Below are 20,082 nucleotides of genomic sequence, written 5' to 3'. Positions count from 1 at the left end.
ATCACTGGCACTAGAGACCACACTATGTGCTCACCCCCCACAGGCAGCCTCCAGTGGCCACTGATATATTTGATGGCTGATTCAAACACACATGCATGGTGACACCACAATCGAAACACACACATGCACTAGTAGCAGGATACAGCAGAAATAATGTCAGAATTATGTCTAGCAGTCATTAAGATAGATTAATCAGGCTGTAAAATTAATGTGAATATCATATTCAACACATATTCAACAAAACTATGTATGGTGAATGAGATGGAACAAGAGAAAGAAAGAAAGGAAAGATAATAAATGGACAGAGAATGAGTGAGAGAAAAATGAAAAATATGGAGACAGCAACGAAGGATGAGCACCTCAAGGTTACATGGTACAAGGGAGCCACATGTAGCTTAGCTTATGAACCTGAGTCATTTTGTATAAGACACACACACACAAACACACCTGAAATTATTATAATGCCAGTGATCAAGTGTCAAATTATTTGAAAAACAGTATCAAAGTTTGAAGCACTCCTAAAAGGCAGTGGAGCTCATTCAGTATTGGTTACTGAAGTCCATATCAAAAGGGCATGGCTAATGAGTGACGGAGATTAAATATTCGTTGCATGGACAAGACACTCAGCACCATCAGAATTTGAATGTATGATTTGTTCCTACTATCGAACACAAGACCCACCCCTGACATAATAGAAAACTTTAATGAAAATCTCACAAAGGAGTTAGCGCAAGTTGTGATCACAAATGCAGCTGAGTTGTGGTTTGTATGAATATGTTTGAGGTGCTGATTACAAAAATGTATGAACTAAGTGTCATTACCAATTATGCTGCAAGCTATGAAGATTCAATTGCCAATTACCCTGTTAGCTACAAAGATATGAAATCCACTAACAGTGGACCATACCTAACATGATATCACGAGTTTAGTAACTGTAGTCTTGTAAACAGTGTCCCTCTAGCTAATTCAGTTATTTGCAGTGTATGCTATGGTTGACACACACTGTGCCATATAAAAGGTCACCTGACAAAGTGTCCAGGGCAATGTCTAGGTGAACTAGACAGACATTACACAAAAGAGCAATGAAATCAGTGTAACAGTGACCCCTGTCTGCATTGCAACAACCTCGGCAGTTAATCTGTCTGGTGTGACTTTACTGAATTCACAGTGTGTGACATTACTCTCACTGTGAACATAATCATGTGATAAGGAATCCTCTGTTCATAGTCAGTGTGATAGGGGAAACAGTGGCAACCAGTGGTAATGATGTACATCACAAAAATACAATAGGCTATATTGAAGAATATGAATACACTGAAGACTTGTCTGATTGTGAGAAACTTATGGATGATACAGAATCTGATAGTGGTGAAGAGTTGTTACAAAGTGATGGAGGCCAGTTGTCTGCCAAGTTCTCCAAAGGAAAACAAGTGGAAGGATATATATTTTAAAGGAATTAACCGAATTCCAGGATTCTGTGGAAACTAAAAGATTAAGCTTCTATACAGTGCAGAAACAAATTCATATGGTGCAAAACATACATTGTCTATGATATTTACATCTTGTAATATAATAGAGGGAAACATTCCACGCGGGAAAAATATATTTAAAAACAAAGATGATGTGACTTACCATACGAAAGCGCTGGCAGGTCGATAGACACACAAACAAACATATACATACACACAAAATTCTAGCTTTCGCAACCAATGGTTGCTTCGTCAGGAAAGAGGGAAGGAGAGGGAAAGACAAAAGGATGTGGGTTTTAAGGGAGAGGGTAAGGAGTCATTCCAATCCCGGGAGCGGAAAGACTTATCTTAGGGGGAAAAAAGGACAGGTATACACTCGCGCATACACACATATCCATCCGCACATACACAGACACAAGCTGACATTTGTAAAGGCAAAGAGTTTGGGCAGAGATGTCAGTCGGGGCGGAAGTACAGAGGCAAAGATGTTGTTGAAAGACAGGTGAGGTATGAGCAGCGGCAACTTGAAATTAGCGGAGGTTGAGGCCTGGCGGATAACGAGAAGAGAGGATATACTGAAGGGCAAGTTCCCATCTCCGGAGTTCTGACAGGTTGGTGTTAGTGGGAAGTATCCAGATAACCCGGACGGTGTAACAATGTGCCAAGATGTGCTGGCCGTGCACCAAGGCATGTTTAGCCACAGGGTGATCCTCATTACCAACAAATACTGTCTGCCTGTGTCCATTCATGTGAATGGACAGTTTGTTGCTGGTCATTCCCACATAGAAAGCTTCACAGTGTAGGCAGGTCAGTTGGTAAATCACGGTGGGTGCATTCACACGTGGCTCTGCCTTTGATCGTGTACACCTTCCAGGTTACAGGACTGGATTAGGTGGTGGTGGGAGGGTGCATTGGACAGGTTTTACACTGGGGGCGGTTACAAGGGTAGGAGCCAGAGGGTAAGGAAGGTGGTTTGGGGATTTCATAGGGATGAACTAAGAGGTTACGAAGGTTAGGTGGACGGCAGAAAGACACTCTTGGTGGCGTGGGGAGGATTTCATGAAGGATGGATCTCATTTCAGGGCAGGATTTGAGGAAGTCGTATCCCTGCTGCAGAGCCACATTCAGAGTCTGATCCAGTCCCGGAAAGTATCCTGTCACAAGTGGGGCACTTTTGTGGTTCTTCTGTGGGAGGTTCTGGGTTTGAAGGGACGAGGAAGTGGCTCTGGTTATTTGCTTCTGTACCAGGTTGGGAGGGTAGTTCCGGGATGTGAAAGCTGTTTTCAGGTTGTTGGTGTAATGGTTTAGGGATTCCGGGCTGGAGCAGATTCATTTGCCACGAAGACCTAGGCTATAGGGAAGGGACCGTTTGATGTGGAATGGGTGGCAGCTGTCATAATTGAGGTACTGTTGCTTGTTGGTGGGTTTGATGTGGATGGACGTGTGAAGCTGGCCATTGGACAGATGGAGGTCAACGTCAAGGAAAGTGGCATGGGATTTGGAGTAGGACCAGGTGAATCTGATGGAACCAAAGGAGTTGAGGTTGGAGAGGAAATTCTGGAGTTCTTCTTCACTGTGAGTCCAGATCATGAAGATGTCATCAATAAATCTGTACCAAACTTTGGGTTGGCAGGCCTGGGTAACCAAGAAGGCTTCCTCTAAGTGACCCATGAATAGGTTGGTGTACGAGGGGGCCATCCTGGTACCCATGGCTGTTCCCTTTAATTGTTGGTATGTCTGGCCTTCAAAAAATTATCCAATCTCCTGGTTTCCCACCTCCGGAAAGGCAACTCACTCACCCTTCACAACCTTTCCAGCAAACCTCAACCTCCTCTCATTGCACACAAACCCAGTCTCTCCCATCTACTCAATCTCCCACTTCCAGCTCCACTCCCTCCAAAACCTCAAAATTCCAATCAACGCAATCTGGAACCACAACACCCCAATTCAGTAGTTAACATTTCCTCCAAACCTCTCTCCCAAAAACCTCTGTCCTATCCAAAGGCCTCACCATCAGCCCCACTCCCAGATTCAACCAAACAGCCCTCGTCAAAGATTTACTGTCCTACACTCGTACTCTCTGCTGGAAATATCACTTTGCCATGAAGAAAAATGATCCTAATCCTACTCCTAATGATCCAACTCCCCAAGACACTATCCAAATTGAACCCTGCCTGGAACAGTTCTGTCCTCCGTCACAGCGGGACCCACCTCCTCTTCCTCAAAATCACCCTCTCCAAACCTTTCAGGAATTTCTGACTTCCAGCCTTGCTTCTCAATCCTTCTTAACCCTTTTAGTGCCAAATACGATCTGATCATGATCCAGATTTTCGGCGAAAAATGCCAGTAACGATCTGATCGTGATGCCTTTCTCATTCATTTCTTCCGCACTTGAAGGCAAAGTTGTTAGTATTTCCTAGCGAATGAGAAAGGCATCACGATCAGATCGTTACTGGCATTTTTCGCCGAAAATCTGGATCACGACAGATCGTATTTGGCACTAAAAGGGTTAAAAAACCTTAATCCTCCCCCCAACATCACCACTGCTGAAGCCCAAGCTATCCATGATCTGAAGGCTGACCGATCCATCGTCATTCTTCCGGCGGAAAAGGGTTCCACGACCGTGGTACTTGATCGTCGGGAGTATGTGGCTGAGGGACTGCGTCAGCTTTCAGACAACACCACATACAAAGTTTGCCAAGGTAATCCCATTCCTGAGGTCCAGGCAGAGCTTCAAGGAATCCTCAGAACCTTAGGCCCCCTACAAAACCCTTCACCTGACTCCATCAACCTCCTGACCCCACCGACACCCCGCACCCCTACCTTCTACCTTCTTCCTAAAATTCACAAACCCAATCATCCCGGCTGCCCCATTGTAGCTGGTTACCAAGCCCCCACAGAACGTATCTCTGTCTACGTAGATCAACACCTTCAACCCATTACATGCAGTCTCCCATCCTTCATCAAAGACACCAACCACTTTCTCGAACGCCTGGAATCCTTACCCAATCTATTACCCCCAGAAACCATCCTTGTAACCATTGATGCCACTTCCTTATACACAAATATTCCGCACGTCCAGGGCCTCACTGCGATGGAGCACTTAATTTCACGCCGAATACCTGCCACCCTACCTAAAACCTCTTTCCTCATTACCTTAGCCAGCTTCATCCTGACCCACAACTTCTTGACTTTTGAAGGCCAGACATACCAACAATTAAAGGGAACAGCCATGGGTACCAGGATGGCCCCCTCGTACACCAACCTATTCATGGGTCGCTTAGAGGAAGCCTTCTTGGTTACCCAGGCCTGCCAACCCAAAGTTTGGTACAGATTTATTGATGACATCTTCATGATCTGGACTCACAGTGAAGAAGAACTCCAGAATTTCCTCTCCAACCTCAACTCCTTTGGTTCCATCAGATTCACCTGGTCCTACTCCAAATCCCATGCCACTTTCCTTGACGTTGACCTCCATCTGTCCAATGGCCAGCTTCACACGTCCATCCACATCAAACCCACCAACAAGCAACAGTACCTCAATTATGACAGCTGCCACCCATTCCACATCAAACGGTCCTTTCCCTACAGCCTAGGTCTTCGTGGCAAACAAATCTGCTCCAGCCCGGAATCCCTAAACCATTACACCAACAACCTGAAAACAGCTTTCACATCCCGCAACTACCCTCCCGACCTGGTACAGAAGCAAATAACCAGAGCCACTTCCTCGTCCCTTCAAACCCAGAACCTCCCACAGAAGAACCACAAAAGTGCCCCACTTGTGACAGGATACTTTCCAGGACTGGATCAGACTCTGAATGTGGCTCTCCAGCAGGGATACGACTTCCTCAAATCCTGCCCTGAAATGAGATCCATCCTTCATGAAATCCTCCCCACGCCACCAAGAGTGTCTTTCCGCCGTCCACCTAACCTTCGTAACCTCTTAGTTCATCCCTATGAAATCCCCAAACCACCTTCCTTACCCTCTGGCTCCTACCCTTGTAACCGGCCCCGGTGTAAAACCTGTCCAATGCACCCTCCCACCACCACCTACTCCAGTCCTGTAACCCGGAAGGTGTACACGATCAAAGGCAGAGCCACGTGTGAAAGCACCCACGTGATTTACCAACTGACCTGCCTACACTGTGAAGCTTTCTATGTGGGAATGACCAGCAACAAACTGTCCATTCACATGAATGGACACAGGCAGACAGTGTTTGTTGGTAATGAGGATCACCCTGTGGCTAAACATGCCTTGGCGCACGGCCAGCACATCTTGGCACAGTGTTATACCGTCCGGGTTATCTGGATACTTCCCACTAACACCAACCTGTCAGAACTCCGGAGATGGGAACTTGCCCTTCAGTATATCCTCTCTTCTCGTTATCCGCCAGGCCTCAACCTCCGCTAATTTCAAGTTGCCGCTGCTCATACCTCACCTGTCTTTCAACAACATCTTTGCCTCTGTACTTCCGCCCCGACTGACATCTCTGCCCAAACTCTTTGCCTTTACAAATGTCTGCTTGTGTCTGTGTATGTGCGGATGGATATGTGTGTGTGTGCGAGTGTATACCTGTCCTTTTTTCCCCCTAAGGTAAGTTTTTCCGCTCCCGGGATTGGAATGACTCCTTACCCTCTCCCTTAAAACCCACATCCTTTCGTCTTTCCCTCTCCTTCACTCTTTCCTGACGAAGCAACCATTGGTTGCGAAAGCTAGAATTTTGTGTGTATGTATGTGTTTGTTTGGGTGTCTATCGACGTGCCAGTGCTTTCGTTTGGTAAGTCACATCATCTTTGTTTTTAGATATATTTACATCTTGTGGTAGGGAAAGGGGAGGAAGGCCAGCAGTCAAAATTTCACATGTTAGATGACTATGTAACTGAACAATTCTGGTTGGTGAGAACTGGTCTAGGTGCTAATGTTGATGACAGGGAGGTTTGTGCTTGGGTTTGTAAATGGCCCAAGAAATAGGAGTGACTCAATTTAGTGGATCTATCCTTGGCTGGGTTGCAGTGTCTGCATAGAGACATCATCTTGAGTCATGGGCAACAACAAATGTGTAATCAGTAAAGCCTGGAATATATGATTATATGAACAAAAGATGTGATCAGGGGGTAATGTCTTTAATTAGCACCATAGAATGTATACAGATTTGTAATACCGATCAAAGTGGTATACAGAAAGAACTTCACTCGTCGCAAACTCTGCACTTCAAGGGAGGCAAGTCAGTAAAAGCTCAGTACAGAATTAACATGCAACAATTCATTCTTACACCATCCAACTCCTTATGTTGGCAAGTGGATACATGTTTCCAATGATGCTGATAATTTAACAGGAAGCTAGAGGTCAGTTTCGAGTGTGAGTAGTATAACACATGTTGAAACTGCACAATCTGATTCAAGTTGACTCACAGTCCTGCATAACCATGAAACAAATCCTGACACAATTCATTCACTATGTCTGCTTCCCATACTCAGTGAAGTTGTCTCTTCTTCTGGTTGATTTGCTTGGGACATATTGTGACAGGATTCAGATGGATGTTATTCAGCTGCAAAACATGGTGTATACAGTCAAGACCATCCCTTCCGGATGCACACCTTACATTCAGCCATTTGAAGTACTATTCTTTTGAGAGTTCAAGGTGGTGTTGAAGTGGACTGAATATCATAGCGTTCTACCAGTTCACACCATCATCAAGGGGTTCAGTTTTGTGGATGGTATGTACTGCACACAATCAGTTTTGTTCTCCAGTCTTCACAGACTTTGCTCAGTACTCCTGGACTGTAGCTCAATATGATAACTTCAGACCAGAGTTTTCAAACACTGACAAAACATAATTTTGATGTTCAAATTCAGTGTGACTCAGGAGACTGCTTCATGCAGGCATTCATGAAGTGCTCTACTGGGATAAGCAATTCTGTTTCAGGCACTTTATATTCTGTGGTTGTGTTCATCCTCATAATCTTTTGCTAAGAGCTACCAAACCCGATTTTTTTAACTCGGTGACTGAACATTAGCATGACCGTCATATGCAGTGTAATTATCTACAGCAAATATTGTTCACATATTTTTAATGTACATGTAAAACTCTTTACATGCAAACCAAAATTTTGTTTCTATTTCTATAGTTACTTGCACTATCTCCCTTATCAGGTAACTAGTACAAATGTTCCTAATTAAACTGTCATATTACAGGAGACACTAAAACTAACCATAAATTGGGAATATCACAGTTTTGCAAGTGGAAGATGCATGAAGATATCCTGTGGAACAATACTACATGCTTTCTCTGGATACTAGTTAGAAAAGATGGCTCTGAAACGCACTTAAATATATTGGCTCTAATGGCAGCAAATAAGCCTGACCTCTCTGATGATGTCCATGCTGAATTGATATCAGAGACCAGGAGGCAGTTGCAGCAACAAAATATAAAGGTGACAAAAGCAAGAAGAAAAATGTACATGTTTAGTAAAGCATGATAAAGAGATAAGAACATGTAGAAGAACTTTGGCTCAAGCTTTCAACAATAGTTGACAAAGGATTGGATAGATTTGTGCCTAGTAGAGCAGTTGATGATGGAAGGGTCCCTCCAAGGTACATATTCTCAGTAAAGGAATCTCGAAAGAAATAGCAATTACTGCACAATATGCTTAAAACAAAGTATAGCATTGGAGACAGAGATGTGCTAAATGAAACATACTTGGCTGCCAAAACAGCAGTGGATGATTCATTCAATGATTACTTTAATAGAATCTTACCAAAAGACCTCCCACAAAAACCAAAGAAACTTTATTCATATGTCAACACTGTCAATAGCACTGCAGTTAGTGTCCTTACGTCTGCGGGTGATGTAGAAACTCAAACTTAGGGTATCAAAGCAAAACTAGAAATACTAAACTCTGTTTTCAAATGTTCCTTTACAGAGGAGAATCCAGGAGTACTGCACCAGTTTGATTCTTGCATGACTGAAAAGATGTGTTGGTGGCATTGAGAAACAAATGAAATGACTAAACAAGGGCTTAGGACTTGATAGAATCTCTATTATACTGTATAAAGAACTTGTGCTGAATTATCTCCACTTTTAACCATAATGTACTGTACATGAACAAAAACTTGTGCCCAATAGTTAGAAGAAAGCACAGGTCACACCAGTCCACAAAACAATCATCTAGTATCTTTGACATTCATTTGTTGTAAAATCACAATCTGAGCTCAAGTGTAATCAGACATCTCTAATAAAATGATCTCCTGCATACAAACAAGCATGGATTCTGGAAACATCAGTTTTCAATTGACCCCTTCTCTGTAGTTTGATGCTACACTCAGTTTTGATGAATCTTGAAGTCTCAAATCTTGCTGTAAAGATAAGATATCCCGGAAATTGATGTTGTGAAGGATAGTGTCCAATGATGTAGACCAAACAAGAAATGAATTTTAAAAGTGGTTCACACCACTTTATTTGCACTACACCATAATTGATGACCAGTTCCAGTTTTACAATCCACAGATTACACAGGTAATATATGGAAGAAAACTCATTCTGTCATTAAACACAAACATTGTATTTATTCAATTTGACAGTTGCATAATATAAAGTGACACTGATGTGAAAGTACCAGTGTACACAAAATTATCTGTAGTAAGATCAGTATGATTAATAACACTGGCCAATAAATAATGGTGGTGGAGTATCAGCACTTTGAAGTTACGTGTTCACTATATCACATGAGACGTTATGTAGCAAAGTTATTTCATGTCTGCATACACTCTACATTAAATGACATGTTTGTTGCGAGCATGAGCATCAGTGACAGAGTCTTTTTGTGGAGATTAGAGATTATACTTATGTCATCATCAACGTAATGCATAATCTGACACACCGATATTGCCTAGTTACTTGCCAGTCAAAGACACTGACGTAATCCAACTAGAGAGATGTTGTTATCCGTGTACTGTTTGGTTGCAGACTGGCAATTTTGGGGAGGGGTCGATATTTAAAGATAAGTATAAGAATATCAAGTGCCTTCTGAAATTACATAATGATTGGCAATTCGGATAGGCTAGATTTTACTATTTTTCATGGATTTTAAAACTTTACTATTGTTTGGTCTATGAAATATGTTATAGGTTAGTAATTCACAAAAGTACGGGAAATATTATTATTATGCATCTTCCAAAATGCCAATTTACAAGTATGGTATCCATCTTGAAGTAAATATTTTATGTTTCTAAAGTATTCAAAATCTTATTTATTGACTGAATTAATTACTGAGAGGTGTTGTCTGATACAGAAAAAATACAACAATGAAATTATACCGTCAAAGTTCAGAATCTTTCAATTTTGAAAGAAAAATAGGCGATTGAAATTTTGAGGGTCTAAATCTTTAATGTCAATTATTTTGTAAGTTAATTATTTCAGATAATTCCAAAAATGTTCTCAGAAAGTCAGGAATGTCTTTTTTCAAGTGACTGATAACATTACCTCCTCTGCTGCTTATTAGCTCACAATGCCTTATGTTATACAGTGTTGTATTAACTTCAGTTAGCTGTAACTTTTAATTATTTCAACTTTTGGTACAACCAACTGCATCATTGTAATCATGAATATAAATAAAACAACTGAAATATAAGTGTAACTGTGATTTTGCATGAATAACAATTTTGCATATTCCTGTACAGATTACCTATTAATGTGCAACTGCATTATACACAGACTGGAAAAAAAGTTATTTTTGGGAGCATAAAACATGAGAGATGGATCAGATTTCAACTTGCTGCATTTCAAATTATGCAAAACCCAACTTGTACTTTTCTCACATGACAGATGAAAGTCATGGACCAATGTAATCACATAGATAAAGTATTTCTTGACGTCTGAAAAGTGTTTGACTCAGTACCATATCGATGCTTATTAACAAGAGTACAGTCTATAGATTATCAAACAAAGTTTGTGACTGGATTGAGGATTTCTTGGTATAAGATGGAGCATGTAATTTTTCACAAAGAATCACCAAAGGAGGAGGAGGAGATTAGTGTTTAACGTTCCGTCGACAACGAGGTCATTAGAGACGGAGCACAAGCTCTGATTAGGGAAGGATGGGGAAGGAAATCGGCCGTGCCCTTTCGAAGGAACCATCCTGGCATTTGCCTGAAGTGATCTAGGGAAATCACGGAAAACCTAAATCAGGATGGCCAGATGCGGGATTGAACCGTCGTCCTCCCGAATGCGAGTCCAGTGTGCTAACCACTGCGCCACCTCACTCGGTCAAGAATCACCAAAGCTCAGACAATACTAATAACTAACTTTAGGCTTTTTGCAGACAACACAGTTATCTATAATGGAAAAGCTGCACTGCACATATGAGTACATTCAGTAAAATCTTAATAAGATTTCAAAGTGGTGCAAGGCCTAGTAACTTCAGAAATGTGGACTGTGCACTTCACAGAAAAATCATAATATTCTATGACTACAATATCAAGAAGTTACAATGGAAATCAATCAACTCATTCAAGTTCTTGGATTAATGACTTGTGGGTATCTGAAATGGGAAGATTGTGGAGGCTGAGTCGTAAATAAAATAGGTGGTATATTTCAGTTCATTGGTGGGATACTGGGAAAATGCAATTAGTCTGAAAAGGAGGTAACTAACAAAACACTTGTATGTCCCTTCCTAGTATACTGTTTAAATGTGTGGGATCCACAGACACTGATTTCCAAGATGGTGGCGAGTGTAAAAGTAATTCGTGTATCCCCGCGAGAAAAAGTAAATTTCGGTAGTAAAAATAATACGTGTGTAAATTGTAAGGACGAGATCTCGAAGCTAAACGAACGAATATCCAGTTTACAAATGATAATCGGTTCTTTAAAGCTGGACATACAGAAACTTCTTGCAGAAAAACGTGAGTCACTGAAGAAGCAAGAAGACTCGACCTCTGCACACAAGTGGCAAACAATGACGGGAGAAAACTGCACTCGGAAAGTACAAACCCAAAATAGCAGTGAAACTTCAGTATGTATAAACAGTGAAACTTTAATGCATAAAAACTGCACTCAGAAAGTACAATCTCAAAGCAGCAGTGAAACTTCAATGTGTATAAACAGTGAAACTTTAATGCATAAAAACTGTCAAACTAGAACGTGTAACGACCTTGTGAGAGTATTCACTACTGAAGATTCAATGAACACGCCAGCCGAAGTCGAAAAGTTACGAAATGAACCACAAAAAGTAAACAAACCGTTGCACGGTGAACTTCCGACTGCTAACATTGTAAAATACGGAAAAATATGTGTGTTGGGCGATAGCCACGGCCATGGAATTGCCGCAGTGCTAACGGAAAAATACAATTACAGGGCAAACGGTTTCGTGAAGCCTGGGGCTCCATTAAGTGAACTGAAAAACCTTACAAAATTACTTGAAGTAACTAGTTTGTGTAAGGATGACTTTATTGTATTGCTGGGAGGATCAAATGACATATATAGAAATGAGTCGTTCAAGGCTAGCACAGAATTGAGAAAATGCCTCTCAATAATTTATCTCACACGAATGTACTCATTGTAAATATCCCGCATCGTCATGATTTACCGAGGTGGTCATGTGTAAACAGTGAAATTCATGCCGCAAACAAGAGTTTCAGTGAAATATGTACTCACTTTGTAAATATAGATGTTACTGACATAAACAGTTTGGAGCGAAGGCTCCATACAGTTCACGGTCTTCATTTGAATGCATTAGGAAAGGAGGTACTTACGGAAAAAATTTTTACTCGTATTTCGCGGTGCAACAAAGTACCCAGGACAAGTGGAAATCGATCGCAAGTAACAAAGCGTTCTTTTCATGCAGCGAACAATATAGCCATCAATATAGCCATCAATATAGCCATCAACAGGCCAGAAAGTAACATTCAAGCTGGGAAACAAACTCAAATTACGAAATGGTTCAAGCCAAAAAGAAATGAAGCACAAATTTTGCAAGCTCCAAAAATACCAGAAGACAAACAAGCTGCTGTACGTGTGTCTTCCAGAACGGAAAGCTCCAGAGCGGAACAGTGATTTTTTATGGCTGGCACCAGGGAAATCACTTCAGCACCATCCAGACCCAGTGCCATCAATAATGTAACTATGGTTGTAAGTACACAATATCAAAGTGACAAAGAAATGTACAAGCCAAGTGAGCAAGGTGATGGGCTGCTACAGAAGAATCCAGACCTACCCTTTTGTGAGGATGGCTCATTATTAAATATTAGGTCTTTAAAAAATAAAATTGATGATCTTAGTAGTAACTATATAATGCATTGTAATATAAATGGTTTAAGTGCTGAATACTCATGTGACAGAAGCTCTAAGTTAGATGAGCTACAATTTTTTTTATCTGAATTTCTAACTGTTAAAGTAATTTGTTTAAATGAACACTGGCTTAGTAGTGATACCATAAAAATCTTAAATAAAATTGAAAACTTCAAGGTAGCTACCAGCTTTTGTAGGATAAATAAGTCACAGGGAGGTTCATGCATACTCATTCATTCTGATTTAGATTACCATGTAAGATGTGACTTCAATTGTTTTAATGAAGAGTGTATTTTTGAAAGTTGCTGTGTTGAGTTAAAGGACTTAAATGTTGTTATAATACCAATTTATAGAATCCCAGGGAAGCTGACAACTGAGCATTTCCTACATAAATTTCAGAGTTTGTTAGAATGCCTCAGTAAAGAAAAGAGGAAAAAAATTGTGGTTGCTGCTGATTTCAACATCAATGTGTTGAATGCAACATGTGAGGTATCAAAATTTACAGACTTAATAAAAAAAAAATATGGCTTCAAATTAATTTTTTCTGAATCTACAATAGAAAATGTTCAGTCAGCTACATGCATTGACAATATTTTAACGAATTACGTATTTGAAGATGGATATAAATTTTGTCTAGATCTAGGAATTTCTGATCATTCAGCATTATTCATTGAGCTACCCAGAGCAGGTAGAGAAGTCCCATGTAAAAAAGCTTATGTAAAAAGGATCTTCCACCAAGAAACTTTGACTCTATTCCATGATAAGCTTAAGGAGACAGAATGGCACTTTGATAAAAATATTTCATGCACGGCAAATTTTGAAGAATTTCTAAGGGATTTTCTAAGTGTTTTCATTGAAATGTTTCCACAAAAAACTTATTTTAATAAAATGACAAAATTAAAATGGATCACTAAAGGTACAAAAATCTCCAGTGCTAAGAAAAGGCAGCTACATAAGGAACTAAGACATAATAAAAAAAATTGAATATGTTAAATGATACAAAAGTACATTTAAGAAAGTTGTCAAAGCAGCAAAGCAAATGACAAATAATAAATTAATCTTAAAACATGAGAATAAATCAAAGGCAGTGTGGTCACTTGTAAAACACGAATTAGGTATCAAAGCCTCTAGACATGGAATTAGTACAATTAAGCTTGAAGACGAGATCATTGTAAATCCGGCTCAAATTTCAGAATGCTTCAATGAGTTCTTCATTAATGTAGTGAAACCAGAGGTTAATGTTGCAGATTCTGAGAAAAATGTATGTCCCTTTGGACTAAATCATAATTCTGAATGCCTCACAAAATTCAAAACAGTTTCAACAATAGATGTAGAAAAAATTATATTAAAACTAAAAACCAAAATTCTGCAGGTTGGAATGGAATACAAGCAAAAGTCCTTAAATTTGTGTGTAAAATAATAGGATACCCACTGTCTAAAATAATGAACCAATCCTTTGAGCAAAGAAGCTTCCCAGAGGTGCTGAAGTATGCGGAAGTAAAACCGTTGCTCAAAAAAGGGTCAAGAGAGGATATGGGGAATTATCGTCCCATCTCCCTCCTTCCAGTCCTATCAAAAATCTTTGAAAATGCTGCTGCTATGCAGATTCGAAATTTTATGGAGAAATATGATATTATTACGGAAAACCAATTTGGTTTCCAGTGTGGCAAAAGTACTACTGATGCAATTAACAAGTTTATTGACAAGATCAGCACATCATTAGACAACCATAATAAAGTTGCAGGAATCTTTTGTGATCTCACAAAAGCCTTTGACCCTGTAAATCATGCACTGCTTATCTATAAGCTTGACAAGTATGGGATCAAGGGTAATGTTCTAAATTGGCTTACTTCATACTTATCAAATAGGAAACAACGAGTGATTGTCTCATCAAATGCAGCAAATTACTATTCAAAATGGAAAACAGTAGCCCAAGGTGTCCCTCAAGGCTCGATTCTAGGACCTATTTTGTTCTTGTTCTATGTTAATGATTTACCGAACAATATAAATGCTCCATCGATTTTATTTGCAGATGACACATCTGTATTAATTGAAAACCAGGAGCCAGAAAACATCCCTCTCTACATAATAAACACAATGAACAAACTAGAAACATAGTTCCAACTGAATGGATTAAAATTGAACATCCCCAAAACCCACATGGTCCAGTTCGGAACAGAACAGTCAAAGCCCCAAGAAATTAAAATAACTCATAACAATCAGGATGTAGAAGATGTAGATTCTGTGAAGCTTTTAGGTTTAAACCTAGATAAAAATTTAAATTGGAATAAACATGTTGACTACCTGTTAAACAAATTATGTAGCTTTGCATTTGCTATGCAAATATTAGCTGATGCAACAGACATGAATACAAGGAAAATTGCGTACCACAGCTACTTTTGATAAGTTGTAAGGTATGGTATTATTTTTTGGGGAAATTCAAGCAATATATTGCGCATACTAAAGTTACAGAAAAGAATAATAAGGAACATGTGTACTGCCCATCCAAGGACATCATGTCGCCCACTATTTGAAAAACAACAGTTATTAACAGTTCCTTCCTTATACATCTATGATATTATCATCTTTCTACATAGCAATTTAGAGTTATTCAAGAAAAACTGTTTCAATCACGCATATAACATGAGAAACAAAGACAATTTTATGCTTCCCACTCATCGCTTAAACCTATATGCGCAGTCTCCTCAGTATATGGCAATGAAAATTCATAACAAGCTAAAAGGAAAGAATGTTCTGAGTATGAACCTAGAGACACTGAAAACAAAGCTATATGATATACTTGTCAAGCGCTGCTACTACACTGTTGTGGAGTTCTTGAAGGATGAACTGAACATTTGAGCAGGATAAATTTACATATAGTCTTGTGTGTAAATTTAGCTGTCCTTCACAAAAGGGAGGAAAGAAAAGTGTTATCCATTTTTTGACGTGTCTCCTGTACACTAATCATATGATTAGAAATTGTATGTTATGAGACGAATAAAACACTATTCACTATACTTAATATGACTAACAGTGAATAATGAATTTATCAAAAGAACGGCAGTGAGGAAATCACAGATTCATTTGACCCATGGGAGAGCAGTGCCAAAATCCTGAGAAGCTTCAACTGACAGATGCTACAACACAGTGAACTATCCTGCAAAAGCCCACTTTCCAAGTTTCAGGTACCAGCATTTAAGCAGTCATTTTTCTCTCACTCCATTCGTGAATACAGGTATTTTTGTAGATTTATTGTATTTTTAAATGAACAGTATCCACCATTTTTACAGAGGGAAATAAAGTAGTGACCATAAGTAAAGATTTTAAAAAGCTATGGATCATGTATGAATAAAAGGGAAATATATGAGAAATACACATAAATCATGGAACACAGTTTTGGAGACATTAGGACACTCAACTTAACCCTTTGTTGCCTGACGGTACTTAAAAGTACCAGTAAGTTTTGACTCTCATTATTTTCTCGTGGTGCAGTTTCGTGATCTGAGAGCCTGTCGGTACGTAACAGTAACTCTGCTCTACTGTTTCATAGATGTTATTGTGCAATACATAGACCTCTCTGGCGGTCAGAGCTTGAAATTGTTTTTCGCACGCTGCTGTGAAAACAGAAGATTGTATGTGCTTGTTTCCATGGAGTTGCCTGAATTTGTGCGCAATTTATTGAAACTTCCGTTGAGTTTTCCATTGTACGTACTTACCTTCTTTGTTTTTTTATAATAGATTGAACCATTACGTTACAAGTGAATGACATAAAGTGGAAAATATAAGGCGGACTTATTAGTACCGTCAGGTTGTGCGAACACTTTATTGTAGCAACAATGCGTTACTTCTCACTAGTTGTTCTGTCCACTTTTTCTCACACAGAAATCGGTAAATACATTTGCCTGTGGAACAATTAGAACAAACAGGAAAGGTTTGCCAAGGAATTTACCTAAAGAAAAATGTCTAAATCCAATCACAGAGAGTCATCTTTAGACCTAACAGTATTTCAATGGAAGGAAAATAAAGTAGAGTATTTTGCGTCAAACTTTCATGGCACTGAACAGAGCGTAGTGACAAGAAAACAGAAAGATGGAACTAGTATGACTATACCATGTCCAGTTATTGTATGTGATTACAACAAAAACATGGGTGGTGTGGACCATGCAGACAGATTACGTTCAACTTCTGGTCTTGACAAGCGATCAAAGAAATGGTGGCACCGTCTCTTCTGGGGAGCAATAGAAACTGCTTTTGTCAATGCTTACGCCATTTTCAGTGACTTACATGGGGCACTGCCACTGCTGGAATTCAGGCGTGTTGTGGCACTAGGGCTAATGAATGAACAGCAAGTGCCAAATCTCAAGAAGAGAAACTCTTGTAAAGATGAAATAACTCTCCCAAAGAGAAGGAAGGGTAACTTTGCTCTTCTGAAGGATGTACGTCTTGGCAACCGAGGAAACCATTTTGTAGTGTTCGGTTGTAAAAGAGGACGATGCGAAATGTGTGCGAAAAATAAAATTCAGCCGAGACCACATTCACAATGTAGTACATGTAAAGTGTATTTGTGCTGCAATGAGAAAAAGAACTGTTTCCTACAATTTCATGAGGTATCACTAAATATGTGATATGTACATACTGTCAAAAATGTATAGCTAAGTTACTATGTATTGTGAAGTTGCTCTAGAATAAATTTATGCGAAATTTTAAAAAAAATTCAGAAATATCATATTTCTGTAAATTAATTTTCTAATGTAAAAGTATTTAATATTTATGTGGAATAAAGTACAAGTTACAAAAATTTGAGCATTTTTCTGTGAATGTTGTGATTCTGTCCATGGAGTCTGACGGTACTTCTGAGTACCAGGTGAGAAAAAAGTTGTGAAAAATAAAATAAAATTTTACAAAAAATCCTACCGTCATTTGAGGCCACAATAGCATAAATTCTGCAAAGAAAATGTTAAAAAGTAAATTTTTTCTTATGTCAGGAAACAAAGGGTTAAGTTTACTTGAAGTTGGTAACATTTTTCTGGATGCTGTGGTCTTTTTGGAACACATTGCAATATTACATGATGCATCTTCATCAAACCCCACATACAACACTCTGATGAACTCCAAATGGAATTTTATAACTGGCATTTCAGTTCCAATTGGTTCTTTTGTAGCTCACATTTCACCTAGAACACTTCGCAATGATCAATACGAAAACCATGTGGTGGACTGACTGTACTAACTAAAAACTAAAGGTGTATTCTATCCTCTAGTCTACATCTTCTCTCTATAGGAGTTATCAGTAAGTGTAATGCTTAGATTGAGGGCATTTGAGGACTGAACCATTAGCTACAAATGGGCTAATGTGTTAGAGGCTGGATGCTAAACTTTTGACCACAACAACTTAACGTGTTAAACTTCAGTGAAAAGGCTAACACTTTTAGTTGCAATGTTATTATGACAGAAGATGTGCTACTATCTAAAAAAAAAGCTTAATTACCTACAAATAAAAATATATTGTAGAACATACACACCAGAAAAGGGAGAGTCAGAGTAATATTTGCAATTTTTCAACATGTTCCTACAGTCAAGTCAATTCAAAAGGTGTGAAATTTATTTACTCACTTGGAAATAAAACTGTTACTTGATACACTGTTCATAAATACTTACTTTAGATATAGTCATTTCTGGGTGATAATAATCATAGAGTTTCACATTGGCTGGAGAGGGGTTTTCTATTTCCATTTCTTGCATTACCATAAAACTAATACACTGTCTTTTGTTGGAAACCTCTTCAAAGTAAAAATTCACTTTATTTATTTCTTCTTCCCACCTCTTCAAGGCTGGAAAAATATGATAAATAAGGAAATGAAAACAAATACTGTAAGTATTACACCATTAAAAATAGTTGTAATGTACCAACAAACACAGAAAGGTGGAACTATCCACTTGTTCTTGTACCATTCCTGAAAGCTATATATTTTTTTTCTTTCAGTTGATCATGGTTTGTAGAGAATTCATACAAGACTTTTGCACAAAATTAAGAAAACTGCAATGGTTGTTGAACTAATTATTCATTGTTGACAACTAGTTTTGGAGAATTATAATTTCATCTAATGGTTGTAAACAATAAAATATTATTATATCTAAAAACAAAGATGATGAGACTTACCAAACAAAAGCGCTGGCAGGTCAATAGACAAACAAACAAACACAAACATACACACAAAATTCAAGCTTTCACAACAAACGGTTGCTTCATCAGGAAAGAGGGAAGGAGACGGAAAGACGAAAGGATGTGGGTTTTAAGGGAGAGGGTAAGGAGTCATTCCAATCCCGGGAGCGGAAAGACTTACCTTAGGGGGGAAAAAGGACAGGTATACACTCGCACACACACACACACACACACATATCCATCTGCACATACACAGACACAAGCAAAATGTCTGCTTGTGTCTGCGTATGTGCGGATGGATATGTGTGTGTGTGCGCGAGTGTATACCTGTCCTTTTTCCCCCTAAGGTAAGTCTTTCCGCTCCCGGGATTGGAATGACTCGTTACCCTCTCCCTTAAAACCCACATCCTTTCATCTGTCCCTCCCCTTCCCTCTTTCCTGATGAAGCAACCATTTGTTGCGAAAGCTTGAATTTTGTGTGTATGTTTGTGTTTGTTTGTGTGTCTATCGACCTGCCAGCACTTTTGTTTGTTAAGTCTCATCATCTTTGTTTTTAGATGTATTTTTCCCACGTGGAATGTTTCCCTCTATTATATGCATATCAAAAAATATTATTAGTGTTATATGCTGTGGGTTTTTACATTTTGTGAAAATGGACATGTACAGCTGCAGTTACCCTACAAAAAGAAATCATATATGACAATTACACAAAACAGTTAATTTCTTATTCAGGACTTATTTAATCAGTATTAATTGTTCAAGATATAATATCTCAATCACTAACCATAACCCTTAGTTAAATTACCTGGAAAGAATAAGCAAAAAGAGATTTATGTAATTTCAAGGTGCTTCACGAACACACAGAGATGGAATTTGCAGTGAAATAATAGATTGTTCTGACTAAAATGATATACCTTAGTTAAAAGCCCTCATCCCTCTCTTCCTAGTAAATATTTGCTTTTCTCCTACAACTTAACGTTTAAAAAATTATCAGTAATTGTAATTTTTTTGTTTTCCAGAATGTTCCATTCTTAACAGCTGATTATTTCCAAAATTCAGTCCCATAGTTTTGTAACCCTGACATTTCTAATTACTAAAATGCTCACTTTCACTAGGAAAACTTGTTAGTTGACTAATTATTTGTACCAGAAAATTTCATTTTTTA

General features: G+C 38.9%; 1 protein-coding gene across 2 annotated transcripts in view; it reads right to left on the bottom strand.

The window, feature by feature from the left end:
- Positions 1 to 20,082, bottom strand: part of LOC124615596 (murinoglobulin-1-like) — a 283,543-nt gene that overhangs the window by 59,821 nt on the left and 203,640 nt on the right. For both annotated transcript variants that reach the window (XM_047143583.1, XM_047143584.1), the window contains one exon: positions 18,413 to 18,585. In XM_047143583.1, coding sequence (XP_046999539.1) covers positions 18,413 to 18,585 — 173 coding nt within the window. The remainder of the gene's footprint in view (positions 1 to 18,412; positions 18,586 to 20,082) is intronic.

This window comes from Schistocerca americana, chromosome 5 (assembly GCF_021461395.2).
Source record: "Schistocerca americana isolate TAMUIC-IGC-003095 chromosome 5, iqSchAmer2.1, whole genome shotgun sequence".
Classification (NCBI taxonomy): Eukaryota; Metazoa; Arthropoda; class Insecta; order Orthoptera; family Acrididae; genus Schistocerca; species Schistocerca americana.
This window is presented reverse-complemented; position numbering and strand designations above follow the sequence as displayed.